Here is a 17,363-nt window from a genome sequence, read left to right on the forward strand (position 1 = left end):
GTAGACCAGGCTGGCCTCGAACTCAGAAATCCGCCTGCCTCTGCCTCCCGAGTGCTGGGATTAAAGGCGTGCACCACCACGCCCGGCTCATTTTAGCATTCTTGTTTGATACAAAATCTGGCCAGCAGATTCACCTACACATGTATTCTCACTCTGCTGAATCCCAGAGATTGTCTAGATTTGGACAGGGAATCAAGACACATCCTAGCAGCTCTCCTGAATGAAGATCACTTTCTGGGAGGCTAAATGTCAAGTCAGCAGACAGTTTTAGCTACCCTTGGGCCTGCTGAGGAGTCAAGAGAGCTCTCAGGTCTGGCATTTGGGCTCTAATTCCAAAAGTGAGGAAAGATGGTAGTCTCAGAGGTGGATTCTCCAAGCAAAAACAGAGTTTACTAGCTACATCCATCTTCCACACACTTCTCTAAGTTGTATCTTCCACTAACCTGGCTAAGGTTGACAGCTAGAGTTATAAAACCAAACTCCCGTGCATTACAGAAGGAGGACATGTGACTAGGAGAGCCCGACAGTGCCCAGATCCAATGGCCTGCAGTGGGGATCTTTACCTAGCCCCTCCCTTACCTGTCAGCTGCTCGGTCCCGCATCCTGTCTCTCCTCCTTTGTTTCTCCCGTCTCTTCTTCACATCCTCATCCTCGTCCTCCTTTTCTCCTGTAACAGAAAAGTCCCCTCGAGACACTGAGGAGCCTGCAGGAAAGCCCAGCTCCAGGGGCCAAGTTGGATGCTGCAGCCTGGCAGCCACATCCTGTGCCCAGCTTCCATTACATTTGTGGTGGGGCTAAGACACCCCAAGACACCGAGGAGCTGTTAGAGGTTCCTGGTGTACCAGGACCTTTGATGAGAACCCAGAGGAGTTGCCTCACTCCTCCCATGGCCTGATGGGCAGAGGCCCATCCCACTCATGGCCACCTACTCTGTTCTGTCCCAGGCTGTTGTCCAATATATCACTTTGTTGTTGGCTCTTCTCCCACATCACTCAAAGAGCTGCAAATACCCACAACAGAGGCAGCAGCTAGAAAGTCTCGGGAAATATAACAAGCTGCAGTGCCACCCTCCATCCCACATCTAGGTGGGTTGTGGTGACTGTCCTGTTGGCTTCACCTGAACTAGGGACTCAGCAGGTCTGACAGTCCTTGCTGGCCCAATCTCTAGCTTCCATTCACAAAATCGACATCCTTGGACTTTCCCAAGGCCAGGTGGGAAACAATCCTAGAAACAAAAATGGGAAGAGACCGACTGGTCCTCCCATCTACTCCTTGGGGCTGGCATAGCTCCCAGGAGAGGCCTGTGGCCAGCATCTCAGCATGAGACCACACCAGAGCCCCAGGCTGAGGGTCAAGGCTGGATGCTGAAAAAAGGTTGGATAAGCATCTGAACTGTAACCCCTACCCCTGATGCCAGTCCCGAGACTGTCCCACGAAGATGGCGACCGGCGTGCGCTGCTCAGAAGCCTCTCAAAAGGACGTGTGGGACTTTTGGCAAGAGGTCACTGCCTGAAACTATGACTGCTGTTTAATAGCAAAGTCATCCCGGTTGGGTAGCAGGACCTGTGCGCAACAAACATGTCACCTTTGCTTTAGCATTTACCCGGCTGCATGAACTGCTGAATGCTGGGGGGTGATCCCGCGCTGTGGACAAAACTTTAATGTGTAGGATAGGGGACATCTGAGGGCTAGTTAACCTGAGGAGCTGAAGGAGCCAAAGGCCTTCTGATTATAAGGGACAAGGGTTAGCCTGTGATCCTTGAGAGTAACCAGCTAAGACAGGTCCACACAGCAGGGAGAAAGACAAGTGGTAGCTGGGTGAGCCTAAGGCCTTGCCGCTCAGGCTGACTCTCACCCTTGGGGCATAACCTTTGTTCAGATCTTAGGTCTCTTGCCCTAGAACTAACAAGACCTGTTCAGTGATAAAACTGCCTTTAGATACAGGCCTGAGTACATCTTATAGGCTATCTTCCCACGACCTCAAGATCAACCATAGTAGGTATTTGCTCTCTGTCCACAGGTACTGAAGCTGCCAGTATTTCTTGCAGAGGCCAGGGTATAAACTGAGGCTCACAACTTAAAAAAAGAGGGGGAAAAAAAACCCCCAACAAAACAACAATAACAAAAATACCCCTGGTAGGAATAAAGAAGATGGGAATAGAAAAGGGACCTCTTGTCTTCAGATTTCTGAAGCCCCCTTTCCTAACCTGGGCAGCATCACAGATACCCTGAGATGGGTCTCCTACCTCCTACAGCTTGTATCTATCGAGGCAAAGGAACTCCTTTCAAGCGAATCTTGCCTCAAACACTGGACCCAAGCTTTGAGGCTAGTTCCCAGTGTGGGTCCATTGTGCAGCTGCAGCGCCTCTGCCATGAGCCATGTCTGTTTTGCTCAGAAGCTGGCTGGGAGCTGGGCAGCGAGTGTGGGTCAGATAAAGAAAGGCTACAAAAGATACTGGGTGACGCCTACCTCTCTGCTTCCGGGAGTCACACAAGTCATCCTCCTGAAAAAAGGGCAAACCCAATGTTAGGCAGCGAGGTGGAGCTTCCAGAAGTCTAACCAGCCCAGGCCTAATACCTAGGACGTGGCCTGCTATGGTGCTGGGAAATGAGGCAGCACCAAGAAACTGGAGTCATAAAGAAGAACCCAGGTGTCCTGCTCTAACTCATGGCTATTAGAAGACCATAAAGGTAATTCTCTCTCTCTTTTTTTTTAAACAGTGACCAAGCTGGTTCTCTCCAAAGTGACAGAATGTGCCCAGTGGCAAAGGCAGCCAATATAGTTTTGTACCACAGAAAAGAGCTTATCCACTGGCAGGGGAAGCTGCTCCACCCTGGGATATTCTAATTCTAGCAGAAACCAGAAACAGGCTCCCCCAAATTTCTAAGTATTTGTTTTTTTTTTTTTTTTTTTTTGTTTTTGTTTTTCTGGTTTTTCGAGACAGGGTTTCTCTGTATAGCCCTGGCTGTCCTGGCACTCACTTCGTAGACCAGGCTGGCCTCGAACTCAGAAATCCTCCTGCCTCTGCCTCCCGAGTGCTGGGATTAAAGGCGTGCGCCACCAAGCCCGGCTCTAAGTATTTGTTTAGCATTCTAACTAATTAGTATAAATACAGATCCTAGGATTATCTAGGCAGAGTCAGAGATCTGCAGAGACTTCCAGTCTTAAGAGCTTCTTCAACTGAATGGGGAGCAAGAAAGATTGTTAGTAAAGCCTCAAAGTGGTTGGTGGTAGGTGGGTACCTAGGTGGGTAGCGGATTCTACCACCTGCTGCCCCAAAGGACAACACTATTCAAGATTCTGTCAGGCCACCCTCACCTGACTTTCTACCTGACCATTAGAAGTACCCAGAGGAAGCTTTCTGGTGCCTTGTGCATTCCTCAGGAATGTGGTGTGGCCCAAGACTGGCCTTTCCCGACACTCCCCAGTGACTGGGTATCAGGACAAGAGCCCCACAATTAGAAGGCTGATGGTTAAATTCAGCACTGTAGGGCAAGGGAAATGGTTTGGGAGCTTTAAGAAAAGAGGTTGGGCAGTGGTGGTGCACGCCTTTAATCCCAGCACTTGGGAGGCAAGGCAGGTGGATTTTTGAGTTCAAGGCCAGCCTGGTCTACAGAGTGATTTCCAGGTCAGCCAAGGCTACACAGAGAAACCCTGTCTCGAAAAACCAAGAAGAATAAAAAAGAAAGAACAGTGGATGATATATACCCCTGGGAGATCTGTTCTTTTCAGAAGAGAATGGGAGGAATAGATCTGAGGAAGAGGAGGAGGCTGGGGAGGACTGAGAGGAAAGAGAAACTTCCTTTGGGATGTAATGTATGAAGAAAGAATTAAAAACAAGCAAACAAAAGAACAAAATGGTTGTTACAGGATGCATACCAAAGGTATATGGTTGATTCAAGCCAAACAGCCATTTTCACCTCTGGTGAGGGGGGAAGAAAAAAAAAAAAAAAAAGAAAAAGCAAGCCCAGAGACAGAGAATCTGTGAAGGTGAACTTACTCCCCTGAATTCTTCATCTCCTGACCTTAAGTCACCAGCTCCATCATCTGCCAGATACAGGGAACAGAAGTGTTAGCCCCTAAGTAGATGGTTCCCAGAGCATTTCCATATTCTCAAGCTCAGTGACCTGACTGACCAATCCAGAGCAGGCACCTGCCTCCCATCACACCCAGCTGGCTCAGTGATTCCCAGAGCATACCGTTTTCAGACAGATCTCCGTCACTGTCAGCACGGGCCAGTTTGGCATCAGGTTCTTCATACAATGGAAACTGCTTCCGCTTCCTGCCCATGTTGTCTGGTCCAAAGCGTTCAAACCCCCTCCTTCTAGGCTACAGACATAAACACATGTCATGTATTGCTAACCTGGGCCTGTAAGATGCCCCCCAAATAAAATAAAGATCAGCACTTGTAAGGACAGAAAACAAAGGCAGGAAAAAGCCTTCAAAAAAGTGAGACTATAATAAGAGTCCAAAAGCCCATGTCATGGTTGAGGGAGCCAGACACACAAAGCCACATGTGTGACTCTATTGCTGTGAAATATCTACAACAGGCCAACCCAGGGCTAGGGCTAGAGAACAGATGAGCCGATGGACACATCTAAAGCAAGTGATGTAAAGGTACTGATAGCAAACCGGACCCTGGGAGATAGGGCGTCTTACAGTATGCAAAGACTTACAACTTTAGCTCAACACAGTCGTTAGGAAGGAAAGGCAATAAGGCCCGACAGAACTTGGCGAACTTACCCAATCCCGTATCCGCGTCTGGGACCGGCCACATCCGTAAGGCATGGTACCACCAAAACCGCCCACCCCCTGCATGCCCATCATGCTGTAGTCAGGGGCCATGGACTGGGAGAAGAGGGAAGGAGGTGGCCTGCTGGTGGAGGGTCCACCGAGACCACGGCCACCCATGTAGTTCAGCTCATTCCACGTAGTGGATAAAGGTTCCGAGGCTGAGGGTGGCATGAAAGGGTCACTACGTATGAAGGTGCTGGAGTTGCTTCGGTCTTGGAAGCGGCCCTGGCCCCGGCCCCTCAAGAAACCATCAAGGGAGCCCCGCTCTGGGGCTGGGTCCCGACAGTCGTTGAATGTCCCACCAAAGCTACCATTGCGGTCAGTTCCCAAGTCAAAATCATAATCATAACTGTAGCCGGGGCGGTAGGGATTATGCTCAGGTATACAGGGCCTGGCGTCGTAGGACTCGTATGGCTGGAAGCGGAAGGAGCTGCAAAGGAAATATATAACCCATTAGGAGCAGCCTAAGCATCCAGGCTCCCCAATCATCTGCCCTCAGCCTAGCTTTACACTAAGTTGGTCCCCTTACATTCAGAACAAGAAACCAATCCAGTCAGTGTCTACCTAACACCCAGAAGGCAAACTGGCCTAAGAACACTCCTTCAAACCCCGCTAACAGAGAAAGAGCATGAAGCCCTTGCCAGAACAAAGCATCTTCCGCTCACTGGCCAGCAGCTTAGGAAACCTTCAGCGAAGCCCGCCCCACAGGGTCCAACTCCAGCCTAAAGCAGGAACAGGAAAGAGGGCTTTCTAAAAGAGCTGGTCCCCACTCCCATGATTCCAGAAAGGGATTCCACGAGCAAAGGTTGAAGGCCATAATCACCTGTCTCGGTCCTGCACGCCCTCCCCACCGCTGCTGATCCCACCCCTGCCTCCTTCCTTAGACAACATGTCCAAACGTTGATTGATCTTGGCAATGAGCGAGTCTGAGTTGTCGGTACATGGCTCTGGGGCAAAAGAGGCCACATGCATGGCAGGGTTCCCAGCTGCCAGGCCACCATCATTGGTCTTGGTGGCCTCCCACGAGGCTGGGCCGTAACTATAGGGTGTTCCCGCAGGGACACTGGTGTTCTGGGCGTTGTAGTAGTTGTAGTTTTCATAACCTATCAGGAGAGAGAAGAACCATGTTAGGCCTGAGCACATGAGGCTAGCCATGACATTCTTGTCTGCGGGAGCACTCTCTGCCCACCAAGAAGGAAAAACTTATGGAACCAAGCATCACCAACATCATACCACAATACACATGTGATCAAAACCAGAGAGACAGGTGGCCACAGGTTGTAGTAGCAGATTTTCTTTAAGAGACAGAAGGACTTGTTTCCTAATCAAAGATGGCTAAGAACCTCAGAACAGCAATTCCAGGTACTAACAAAGACATTTGAAAAGTGTTCCTGCACTAGATCCACAATCCCTCTCAAGTTCAACTCCCCTTCAGGTCAGCCTAGCTCTGATACGGCTCAGGGCCCAGCAGCCTTATTCTCTGTGCTATCGACAGAGCCGTGTGCACAGCCAGGATGGGGGAGTGGGGACCTGCACCTCTGGATGGCTGTTTAAAGACTCACTTGCCCACCTCAAGGTCCCTTTCAGAAGGTCTTACCTTGCCAGCTGGTCATACCACTTCCATATGTACCTTAGGAAAAACAAAAACACATAAGCACTTCAATGCCAGAGTTGTTACCTAAGGACAGCTGCCACCTCACTACACCACAAGGTGGGCTGCGACTGGTTGTGGCAGCGGTCCTTAGCATGCTAACGTTTTACAGAATGGGTACAAAGCACCACTGACATTTCTCTCCCAGGCAGGCCTGACTTCTCCCATGAAAGCTTGGAAAAGAAAGGTACACAGCAATCAATCCCCAAGATGGTGGTCTACACTACAGTACTGAGAGGACAGGCTGCACTGGACCTTAGAAAATCCCCTGCATAAATAAGCTCAGTTCTCACCCAACCTAGTTATTCCCAATCATACCTAAGGCATCAGTGGGTGGGTGGGGGGTGGGTGGTGGGTGGGAGGAAATCACATCCGCAACTGAATAAGAACATATTATGTGGCATAGGTGTCTGGGAGACCTCTTCACGGGGCACACAAAAAAGTGGCTTGTCTCCAATGGTGCTAGGGACTTGGCCAGGGACAGGAAAATAAGGGAAGCCTTTGGAATGGGGCCGAGTATGGGACAGGTTCTAGACTCAGAAAATAAGGGTGAACAAAAGCCTAGGCCATGTCTAGCCTAGTTTTTGTACTCTTGACTTAAAAACAGGTTTTATCTCTCTAAATGGTCACAAGAAAAGCACCTCAAGACAAATGTTCCACAATATGCTAAACATAACAGGAACGCACAGTTTGTGTGCACAGACTAACAGGGTGCATGGGTGCTACTGAGGCCTGTGGTGGCAGGTAGTAGAGTGACACAAGGAGCATTCTTTTTACTAATCAGCCTCTGCTCCCTTGCAGTACTGTTTTTCCTTAAAAAGAAAAAAGCCCTGGTGAAGGCAGAGGCTGGGCTCTACTACAAAGGGGCACGCAGTGGAGAAACCCACAAGTCAACCCATTAAGCAGGAACCACTTACCCTGGGTGTTGGCAGGTCCAGCACTCCATGCCCCGTAGCCTGTGAAAAGATCATGTGTCAAGATTCTATCCTACCTCAAGGAAATGAGAGTTCTGATAATCCCCAAAGAGTCTAAAGGGATCTCTCTTTTCAGAAGTGCCAACTTACAATGAGGGAACGTAGATGTGATCTAGCGCACCTCCAGCCTTCAAGAACTCTCTCCACCCACAAAAGCAAGCAAACCATCACACTGTACCTGGCTGAGCTGACATCAGAGCAAAAAACGGGGGGAGGGAACCAAGTTTAGAGGACACGAGACACAGCATTAGGTCACAATGCCCACTGTACTGGCCAAGCCGCCACATAAGTGGGAAAGCTCAGAGTGCTGCCCGATATGCCACGAAACCAGGAAATAAGCTAGGAATTGGGCAACATAAATATCAGGCTTTGCTTCCATGTAACTAAACACTCAACTCCCCAGGTTTCAAGCCTCCTCCTGACCCTCAAAGTCATCCCCTACAACACTCCTTTGAACAGAATGGGAATACATTCTCTTTATCTGTGTTCTTGGAGCCTAGCATATAGTCTGATACAGTGGCACAGTCCCAGGCTGTCGAATGACTTCACTTTGACAGTGTTAATGGTTAGTTCCCTTTCCAGAATATCCCAAACGTCCCACTGTAACACAGTCCCTTCAATGTGGTGACAGGCACTCAGTAAGTACCGCCATACCTAACTGCTACTTAGAAACCAGGGAGGGGCTGACCAGATGGCTCAGTGGTTAAGAGTGCTGACTGCTCTTCAGAAGGTCCCGAGTTCAAATCCCAGCAACCACATGGTGACTCACAACCATCCCTAACGAAATCTGATGCCCTCTTCTGGGATGTCGAAGACAGCTACAGTGTACTTACATATAATAAATAAATAAATTTTAAAAAAAATTAAAAAGATTATTTTTCTTCTTTTTTTTTTTTTTTTTGTGAGACAGGGTTTCTCTGTAGCCCTGGCTGTCCTGGAACTCACTCTGTAGACCAGGCTGGCCTCAAACTCAGAAATCTGCCTGCCTCTGCCTCCCAAGTGCTGGGATTAAAGGCATTCGCCACCACGTCCGGCTTAAAAAAAAAGATTCTTAGTTAAAAAACAAAAAACCCAGGGAGGCTGCAAATACCCTAACTGCCATCTGTAAAATTATTGGCTGGTAGAAGAAAGTGGGAGTCACCATGAAGTTCCCTAGACCAAGGAAGTATAGCAGGGTTGCGACAGGTATCTATCTGGTGGAAAGGCTAAGAATGGAAGACAGATCTAGGATCCTAAAGGCAAAGAGCACTAGGCTGATACCCAAGCACACGTGTTCATCACACCTCAGGCCTCTCTGGCAAGTCCAATTCTAGGGATCTTGTTACTCTGCTGCCTCTCAAGATCCCTTCCGTAGCCGCCAGAAGCCACTAACCACTCCCTGTGCCCACTTCCAACCCCATTCCACCTGCGGGTAAATCTCCGTACAGAGTCAAGGCCTCCCAGGAGATTAAAAGCAGATAGTTCCAGAACCGACGCCTAATTACGAAAAGATGCTGACATCTAGGTTAGGAAAGGCAACGTCCCCGCTTCCGCAGACCCCTTGGTCCCTACAGGCCATCGTCCCTCAGGCAGCACACCTCCCACGAGCACCTCACGCCGCGTACACTGCAGAGACCCAGCCAGGTTTTCCCGAAAAGCTGCACCGGGTGTAGCCGCAGTGCACAGCTGGGCCGATCGCGCGCGGCCCGTAAGTCTTCAGAAAAGCGAGCCCGGGGGCCACGAGCTCTCAAGGACGACCCGCTGAGGATGAGCTGAGACTCTCTCCTCGCCACGGCCGCTGCGACCCAGCCGGACCTCACGCCCCCCCCGACCCCCGCTTCCTCAGCGCTCGCTTTAGCCCCGCCCCTGGGGCCGCCATTTTGTGGCGTCTTCGGAAGAGAAGGCGGGACTGAGACCGCCCGGGTCCCGCAGCGATGAGAGCCACTCGGCTTGAACAGTGAAAGCGGTCCAGGGCGCATCCAGAAACCCGCCACAGCGTCGGCCTCCGCGCCTCATCTGCACCCTCCGCCCCGAGTCCTACCGGCCAATCCACACGCGGCGCTTCGGGAACGATTGCGCAGAGGCCCAATAAGGGAAGCGCGCGCGTCCGGAACAACTCCACACAGAACCGGGCTGCGGCAAGTGCGTTCCGGCTGCAGGCTAAGCCCGAGTACCACATGCGCCAGGGTCTCCCGTGGTGAAGAAGAGCCCACACTAACCTCCGTAGCCTTGCTCCATGTCTGCGACGCGACCCGCCAGCAGATCCTTGTCTTAAATTCGCTCAGAACGCATGCGTTCAACGTGCTGTCTGCTACTGGAAGACGAAGAGCGTACGTCTCTCTTTCTGGGCGCTACCATTGGTTGCTCAAATGGGCCCGCCCCCGCCGATCTGCCCAGCCTTCCGGGTTGCAAATCTACAGCATTTCGGGAGTTGTGCCTCAAGGGTAAGCTAGTGCGCAAGAGCGTCCGGGTCCGCGCACGCGTGAGCGGTTCTAGCGCGTTTACCCGCGCGCAGGCGCACTTCTAGGGGCCCGCCCTCACCATTCACAGCACAAACGAAGACCTCAGGTGGGAAAGCACTTTATTAGGCTGGACTTCCAGCCTCGGCCACGCGAGCCCTGTCCGGTAAGGGTTATGGACCCCCACCGCCCTCCTCGTCGTCTTCCATGTCGAGGCCCGGGATCCCGCGGATCTGGCACTGCAGCGCTCCGCCCAGCAAGGGTACAGGGCTCTCCTCCTCTTCTGGTGGTGGCGGAGGTGGCGGTGTTGCAGTCCCTGGGGCGGGCTCCAGGGGCACCGGGGGCTGTGCTGGCACGCCCTCTGTGAGCTCTGTCGCTTCGCTTGGTGCCCCTTCATCCAGAGCGCCAGCCTCCACCTCGTCTTGTTCCTTCTCCTCCTCCGGGTTGTCAGTGAAAGGATTCTCGCCCTGTAGAGATTGATAGAGACTTTAATGGGAGGAAGGAATCACTGGGATAGTATGGGGACCAGGCTCACACAAAGGTCAGGACTAGGACAGTGCTTTCGCCTTTGCCTCACCTTCAGATATCGCTCCAGCTTCTTGCTAATGAGCTTGTTGTTGAGAATACTGCGGGCCACCATAAGAGAGGACTTCTTGGACTGCTCCATCATAAGCTATGGGCAGGGCAAACAGGGCTGGTGAGGCTGCTCTAGGAATCCGACAAACCCAGCTGAGGTTCAGATTCACCAATAACTAGTCCTAGTGTCTGTAAATGCACCTTGGGCATAATTCCAGTCAGTCTGGACAGGCATGCAAGGAACTAGGATTCGATCTGATCACCCACACCACATTTGCTGTTTGAAACCTGATTTGCTTGCACAGAAACTATAGTAAACACTGGACTTAGTGGCACAGGTCATGTTGTAACTCCAGGGCATTCAAATGGAAGGCCTACCTGGACTACAGAGTTTAACGGCAACCTTTGACTATGTCTCAGAAAATAAAAGATGGCTGGGAGCTAGAGAGATGGCTCAGCGTAAAGGACTTGTTAGTATTTCAAAGACTCAGGTTCATTTTCTGCCACCTACAAGGTGGCTGACAACAATCTCTAATCTAGTTCCAGAGAATATGAGGCCCTCTTCTGGTTACCACAGGCACCAGGCACGCGAATAGTGAGCATATGTGCAGGCAAAACATACAGAAAGATAAAATAAAACGTAAAAAGGTGGAGGGGGCCAGCTGGAGATAATATAATAATTTGATGATAGAGTGCTTTCTTAGTATTCCTAAAGCCTTAGTTAGGTTCAATCCTCATATATATACACACACACCAGATATAATAAAACCTATTAAAAGTAAAATGTAGGGCTGGGCTTGGTGGCCCACATTGTTAATCCCAGCACTTGGGCGGCTGAGGTAGGAGGGCAGATCTTCCTGAGTTCAAGGCCAGCCTGGTCTACAGAGCAAGTTCCAGGACACAGAAAAACCTTCACTGCCCCCTGCCCCCCACCCCAAATTCCAGTGACAACAAAAAAAAGTAAAATGTAAAAACAATAAAGAGTCTGGCAAGATGACTCTGGGTAAAAGCACAGCTTGGCAAATTGAACCCAATTCTAAGGTCACATACAATAAAGGAGAGAACCAACTCCTGCAAGTTGTCCTTTGACTTCTATACACATGCTACCACTCCGCCCTCCCACAGATACACAGACAGACACATATGCAGTCACCTAGGAGCAAGTTGCTCTAGCGCACAGGAAATTGCTTAGAACCAGTAAGGAGGGTATAAAACCTGCCCTAGCAACACACACCTGTAAGCCCAACACTCAAGAGGAAGAGAGGACTGCTGCAAATTCAAGGCCACTCTGACCTATAGAGTGAATTCCAGGACAGCTTGGACTACATAAGACTGCCAAAACAAAGTGAGAATATAGATGAAACTATATTAAAATGTTGTGCATCCTTTTAACTCACCGGATTTGGATATGAAGAAATAATGGTAAAAAGTTGAAAAGAGACACTTCTCTACTGGTGGAGCAACTGGTTATAGACTTGAAAAGCTATTTGATGGAGTACACCAGAAATACAAATTTGCCTCAGTAATTCCTATCCCAAAGGTTTTTTTTATTTGTTGTTTTTTTTTTTTTTTTTTTTTTCTTTTTCTTCTTTCAAGACAGGGTTTCTCTGTGTAGCCCTGGCTGTCCTGGAACTCACAGGCTGGCCTTGAACTCAGAAATCCGCCTGCCTCTGCCTCCCAAGTGCTGGGGTTAAAGGCGTGTGCCACCACACCTGGGCTCCTATCCCAAAGTTTAAGAACTAGAAATAAACTAGCTCCTCTGATCAGGGCCTCTGGCAGAGTAGAAGACATTCATTCGATTCAGTGGGAAGCCTGGGCCTTTTGTTTTGTTTTGTTTTGTTGAGACAAGGTCTTGCTATGGTATCGTAGGAGGTTCTGGGACTTGCTTGGTTGTTTTGGAATTATGTTTTGTTTGAGATATTTTGTAGGCAAGGCTGGCCTGATCTCACTATGTAGTCCATGCTGGTCTCTCAGATTTGTGGCAGTTTTCCTGCCTCAGCCTTCCAAGTGCTAGGATTATAGGAACATTAGACTATGCCTGGTTTATAAACTGGCTCTGAACTTGGGATCCTCTTGATCTCCTAATGCTGGAATTGTAGATCTATACTATCATATCTGAGTCATTCTGTCTGGAATCAACATGCTGGGTCATTTCTTCAGTCATAGGAGTACAGACATGATTATGAAACCAAAGAAAGAATGAAAGGGAATTGGTTCTCTCTTTCCAGCATGAGTGTCCCAGAGCTCAAACACAGGCTGCCAGGCTTAGCAACAAGTAACTTTACCCACTGAGCACCTCACTAGACCTCACAGTTTCCTTTATATATTTTTTCTATTAATAGGCTGAGTATACTCAAGTAGCAGATTAAGATAAAAAATTAGAATACTACTACAGTTCCTCAGTAATTTTCACTGGCCAACACACTGTCCTTTCTTACCCCTCTGTGTGTCTAGAAGTTGAATATAAACAGCTGTTTCCAGATTTTGGTCATAATGACCAAACATGAGAAATACTTAAAAACAAAACCCAGTGTTCCTACTTTCAGGTTGGTGTCGTTGCTTAATTATCCAGTGCTTCCTTGACCTTGATCTAATAGTGACTTACACTACGGTGCCAACATTAAAACAACCAACTATACAGCACCCAGGCAGAAAATAGAGAGCCTGACCTGGTCAGTTAGCCTACATATATAGTAATAGCTACTACAGAAGCAGAGGCAGAAAGATCAGGTGGTCCCAAAGGTTCCAGGTCAGGACAGGCAAAACAGATTCCTCTTACCTGCCTCTTCTCAGCACCAGTTGTTATATTTTTGCTGTGAGATAAAAAGAATGTTTGCTCTTCTCGTGCCACTGTCCTGGCTGTCAGCAACCCTGAGGACTCCGATGTGCACACTGGAAATAAATGCCTAGCATTGCTGTAAGCCAAGCCCCCTTGGCTTCTAGATTGCCTGGCCTGCTCAGGAAGATTTCTTTTCTTTTCTTCTCTTTTCTTTTCTTTTCTCTTTCCTTTTCTTTTTTTTCTTCGTTTTTCGAGACAGGGTTTCTCTGTGTAGCCCTGTCTGTCCTGGAACTCACTTTGTAGACCAGGCTGGCCTCAAACTCAGAAGTCTGCCTGCCTATGCCTCTCAAGTGCTGGGATTAAAGGTGTGCACCACCACCAGGCTTGTTTTATTACTGGCCAACATCAGCTTTTCTTTTTTTCTTTTTTTTTTTTGTATTAAATTGTATTGGCTTTGCAGTAAGTTTCAAATATCTGATAATCAAGTTCCTGAACTCACAACTGCCCTTTGTACAGTATTTTTGGCCACTGTTAGNCCTGCCACTTTTTTGTGTATCTTACCTCCCATCCTCCTTACTACGTTCACTAACTTTGAGATCATTTTGCTATAATTATTCAGCTTCTCCAAGGATGTTACTACAGAGTTGGCAAGATGGCTTCAATGGGTAAAGTACTCACTACCTGCCAAATCTAGGGACCTGAGTTCTATCTCTGGAACCCACATGATGGAGGAAGAAAGCCTAACTCCCAAGAAAGTTGTCCTCAGACTTTGACATGTATGGGACACATGCATGCCAGCACATATAAATAAACAAAAGAATAAATGTAACCTTGAAAAAGACTGTCAACCGAGCAGTGGTGGTGCACGCCATTAATCCCAGCACTTGGGAGGCAGAGGCAGGTGGATTTCTGAGTTCGAGGCCAGCTTGGTCTACAGAGTGAGTTCCAGGACTGCCAGGGCTACACAGAGAAACCCTGTCTCGAAGAAAAAAAAAAAGAAAAAAGAAAAAAGATTGTTACTTTCCTTCCCAATATTTTATGCTAAAATGTTGCTAGGTTCTTTTTTTCCTAAGAAAAGATAGGTGACTTTTTGGCTAAGAAAAGATAGGCGACTTAAAACCACTCCAGGTGCCTTATAGTATCTCAGGGTCGCAGTAATATGCCAAAGGGTTCCTTGCTCAAAAGGACAGCATCAGACTCACTACAGGGATGAAAGAGACTTCACTAGAAGATACATCTCTAAAGAATTTGGCTCATCCTAGGAATGTGTATCTTAGTGATGGATGCTTGTCTAGAATGTACAAGGCTTGGAGTCTAACTTACAACATCCATAGAAAGGAGAAAAACAACTACTACAACAACAACAACAGCAGAATTTGGCTAGTCATTAGTCACCCAAGTAAGCAGACAGGGTAGTAAGTTGCTACTGATGTGGAGGGTGAGGGTCAGTGCCCAGAAGGGTCAGTCATGATGTGATTTCTAAGACATCTAGATTATGAGATAGTCAAAGGAAATGGACCCATCTTAAAGATAACAAAACAGGGCTGGTGAGATGGCTCAGTGGGTAAGAGCACCCGACGGCTCTTCCGAAAGTCCAGAGTTCAAATCCCAGCAACCACATGGTGGCTCACAGCCATCTGTAATGAGATCTGACTCCCTCTTCTGGTGTGTCTGAAGACAGCTACAGTGTACTTACATATAATAAATAAATAAATCTTAAAAAAAAAAAAGATAACAAAACAAAGTTAAAAACAGTAAAGAGGAAGCAGTCCTGTTTGACAGCGACTGAACATCAGTTTCTTCTCTGTGCAGCCCTCAGAACTCAGAGACTCACCTACCTCTGCCTCCAAAATGCTGGGACTAAAAAAGCATTCACCACCACTGCCCTAAGTAGCTCTTCTTAAAGTTATTTGATACAAGTGTTTTCCTTATGTAACTGAATGATAATCTGAGTACTCATTCACCAAAATGGGCATCAGTACCACCTGGCAGTGCCATCATACTTCAAAGTGGCAATTAAAAACACATTTAATCTGGGCTTGGAGGTAGAGGCAGGCAGTTCTCTGTGAGTTTGGGGTAGCTTAGTTTATAATAACAAATTCCAGGGTGGCCAAAGCTACATGTGAGACACTATCTTCAAAAGCCAAAGTAAACCAAACCAAACAAAAAAGCAAACAAAGCCACCACATTTAAAGAACATAGACTATCAACAGAGATGTAGTAATATCTTTATAAAAGTACAGCTAAATCTCAGAAAAAAGAAGTGTAACAGAAACAAAACATTCAGCAGGGGGCTTCAACAGCAGATGCAGACTGAACAAGCATGGAGGTCAAGAGTATCACAGTATAGGGTTCTACTTCATCTCTCCACGGACATGGACTGTGGGGATCTGAATTAACATTTGTTTGTTTAGTGGAGATCAGAGGACAAATTCCACAAGTGGGTTCTTCCCTTCCACCATGTGAGTCCCAGATATCAAAAATGGAGCCAAGTCAACCCATGTTGCTGGCTCAGCAGCAAGGATTTAAGAAGCAGACACTGACCCAGGAACTCCCACTTTGCTTTTCCCTCTTGTTCTGTTTCTTTCTGAATTACCTGGAGTCTCTTTCTCTACAGTTATTGGATCAGAGTTAAGACAGTGAACCAAAGCAGCCCCTAAACAAGATGCTTTCTTGGCACCACCATGGCAGACCCTAAGGAAACGGCTGGTCACGGTCAGATCAAGACGATGATAGGGACTGATAAAGTTCTTAGTGCTTGCTTCTGTTCATCCTTCCTGTTAGAAACTAAGACCACTGTAAGCAGTGTTTGTCTACAGCAGGGTAATCAGACTGTTAATAATAAAACTCCTTTTCTGCTTTCGCCACTGTTTGTCTCTTTGATTGGCTTTCTAGGACAAATGGCTGAGCCTAATCCATTGAGATTCTCTTGTGCTTGGGGTTTTGTTCCTTTTTTTTTTTTCTTTTGGTTTTTCGACATAGGGTTTCTCTGTATAGACCTGATTGTCCTGGGATTCACTTTGTAGACCAGGCTGACCTTGAACTCAGAAATCCACCTGCCTCTGCCTCCCGGGTGCTGGGATTAAAGGCGTGCGCCACCACGCCTGGCGGGATTTTGTTCTAACTCAAGCAACAATTATACCATCTAAAGAACAGAGAGAAAAAATAGTGAAGAAAAAGCCAGGCGTGGTGGTGCACGCCTTTAATCCCAGCCCTCAGGAGGCAGAGGCAGGCGGATTTCTGAGTACACAAGAGAAACCCAGTCTCAAAAAACCAAAAAAAAAAAAAAAAAACCCAAAAAAAAAAAAAAAAAAAAAAAAAAAAAAAAAAAAAAGTGAAGAAAAATTAATTGTCTCAGACAGCATTAAGTTACTCAATATAATGACAGAGTAAGAAAAAGGAATAGAAAAGGCTAAAAGCTTCCCGAGACCGATGAAAGCTTTACTCTACACAACAAAGAAGCCCCATGAACTCCACAAAGAATGAACACAGATACCTAAAAAATGATGCATTACTTACAGCACCAAAAGCTCAAGATAAGAAAAAATCTTGAAAGCAAACGAAACCTCACTTGCAAATAGGTGTCTCATCAGACAGGTGAAGCCAAAAGACAGAACAACACACACACACAAAGAAATGCTTTAAGAAAACAGCTGTTGGGCCGAAGAGGTTAAGAGCACTGACTGTTCTTCCAAAGGTCCCGAGTTCAAATTCCAGCAACCACATGGTGGCTCACAACCACCCGTAATGAGATCTGATGCCCTCTTCTGGTGTGTCTTAAGACAGCTACAGTGTACTTACATATAATAAATAAATAAATAAATCTTTGGGCCGGAGTGAAGATTGTAATAAATATCTACTTAAAAAGACAATGAAACAACTGTCAACTTGGCCCAGATTGGTCTGGAACTCACTCAGTAGACCAAGCTGGCCTTAAACTCACAGAGCTCTACCTGCCTGTGCCTTCCGAGGCCTTAGGTTAATGCTACCATACCAGGCATAATCATATTCTGAAAAATACTGGTGAAAGGAAAGATTAAAAAGAAACAAGAGGGGGCTGGTGAGATGGCTCAGTGGGTAAGAGCACCCGACTGCTCTTCCGAAGGTCCAGAGTTCAAATCCCAGCAACCACATGGTGGCTCACAACCAT

General features: G+C 47.7%; 2 protein-coding genes across 4 annotated transcripts in view; both read right to left on the reverse strand.

Moving 5' to 3' along the window:
- Positions 1–9,769, reverse strand: part of Akap8 (A-kinase anchoring protein 8) — an 18,198-nt gene extending 8,429 nt beyond the window's left edge. The window contains exons 1-9 of the mRNA XM_021149196.2: positions 9,619–9,769; positions 7,364–7,402; positions 6,393–6,425; positions 5,619–5,898; positions 4,745–5,225; positions 4,201–4,330; positions 4,002–4,048; positions 2,471–2,504; positions 580–667 (exon numbers count right to left, since the gene is read on the reverse strand). Coding sequence (XP_021004855.1) covers positions 580–667; positions 2,471–2,504; positions 4,002–4,048; positions 4,201–4,330; positions 4,745–5,225; positions 5,619–5,898; positions 6,393–6,425; positions 7,364–7,402; positions 9,619–9,637 — 1,151 coding nt within the window. The 5' untranslated portion in view covers positions 9,638–9,769. The remainder of the gene's footprint in view (positions 1–579; positions 668–2,470; positions 2,505–4,001; positions 4,049–4,200; positions 4,331–4,744; positions 5,226–5,618; positions 5,899–6,392; positions 6,426–7,363; positions 7,403–9,618) is intronic.
- Positions 9,770–9,963: 194 nt separating this feature from the next.
- Positions 9,964–17,363, reverse strand: part of Akap8l (A-kinase anchoring protein 8 like) — a 32,860-nt gene continuing 25,460 nt past the window's right edge. For all 3 annotated transcript variants that reach the window (XM_029470954.1, XM_021186101.2, XM_021186100.2), the window contains 2 exons: positions 10,436–10,531; positions 9,964–10,325 (listed from right to left, as the gene is read on the reverse strand). In XM_029470954.1, coding sequence (XP_029326814.1) covers positions 10,032–10,325; positions 10,436–10,531 — 390 coding nt within the window. In that variant the 3' untranslated portion in view covers positions 9,964–10,031. The remainder of the gene's footprint in view (positions 10,326–10,435; positions 10,532–17,363) is intronic.

The sequence above is a fragment of the Mus caroli genome, chromosome 17 (genome assembly GCF_900094665.2).
Source record: "Mus caroli chromosome 17, CAROLI_EIJ_v1.1, whole genome shotgun sequence".
Classification (NCBI taxonomy): Eukaryota; Metazoa; Chordata; class Mammalia; order Rodentia; family Muridae; genus Mus; species Mus caroli.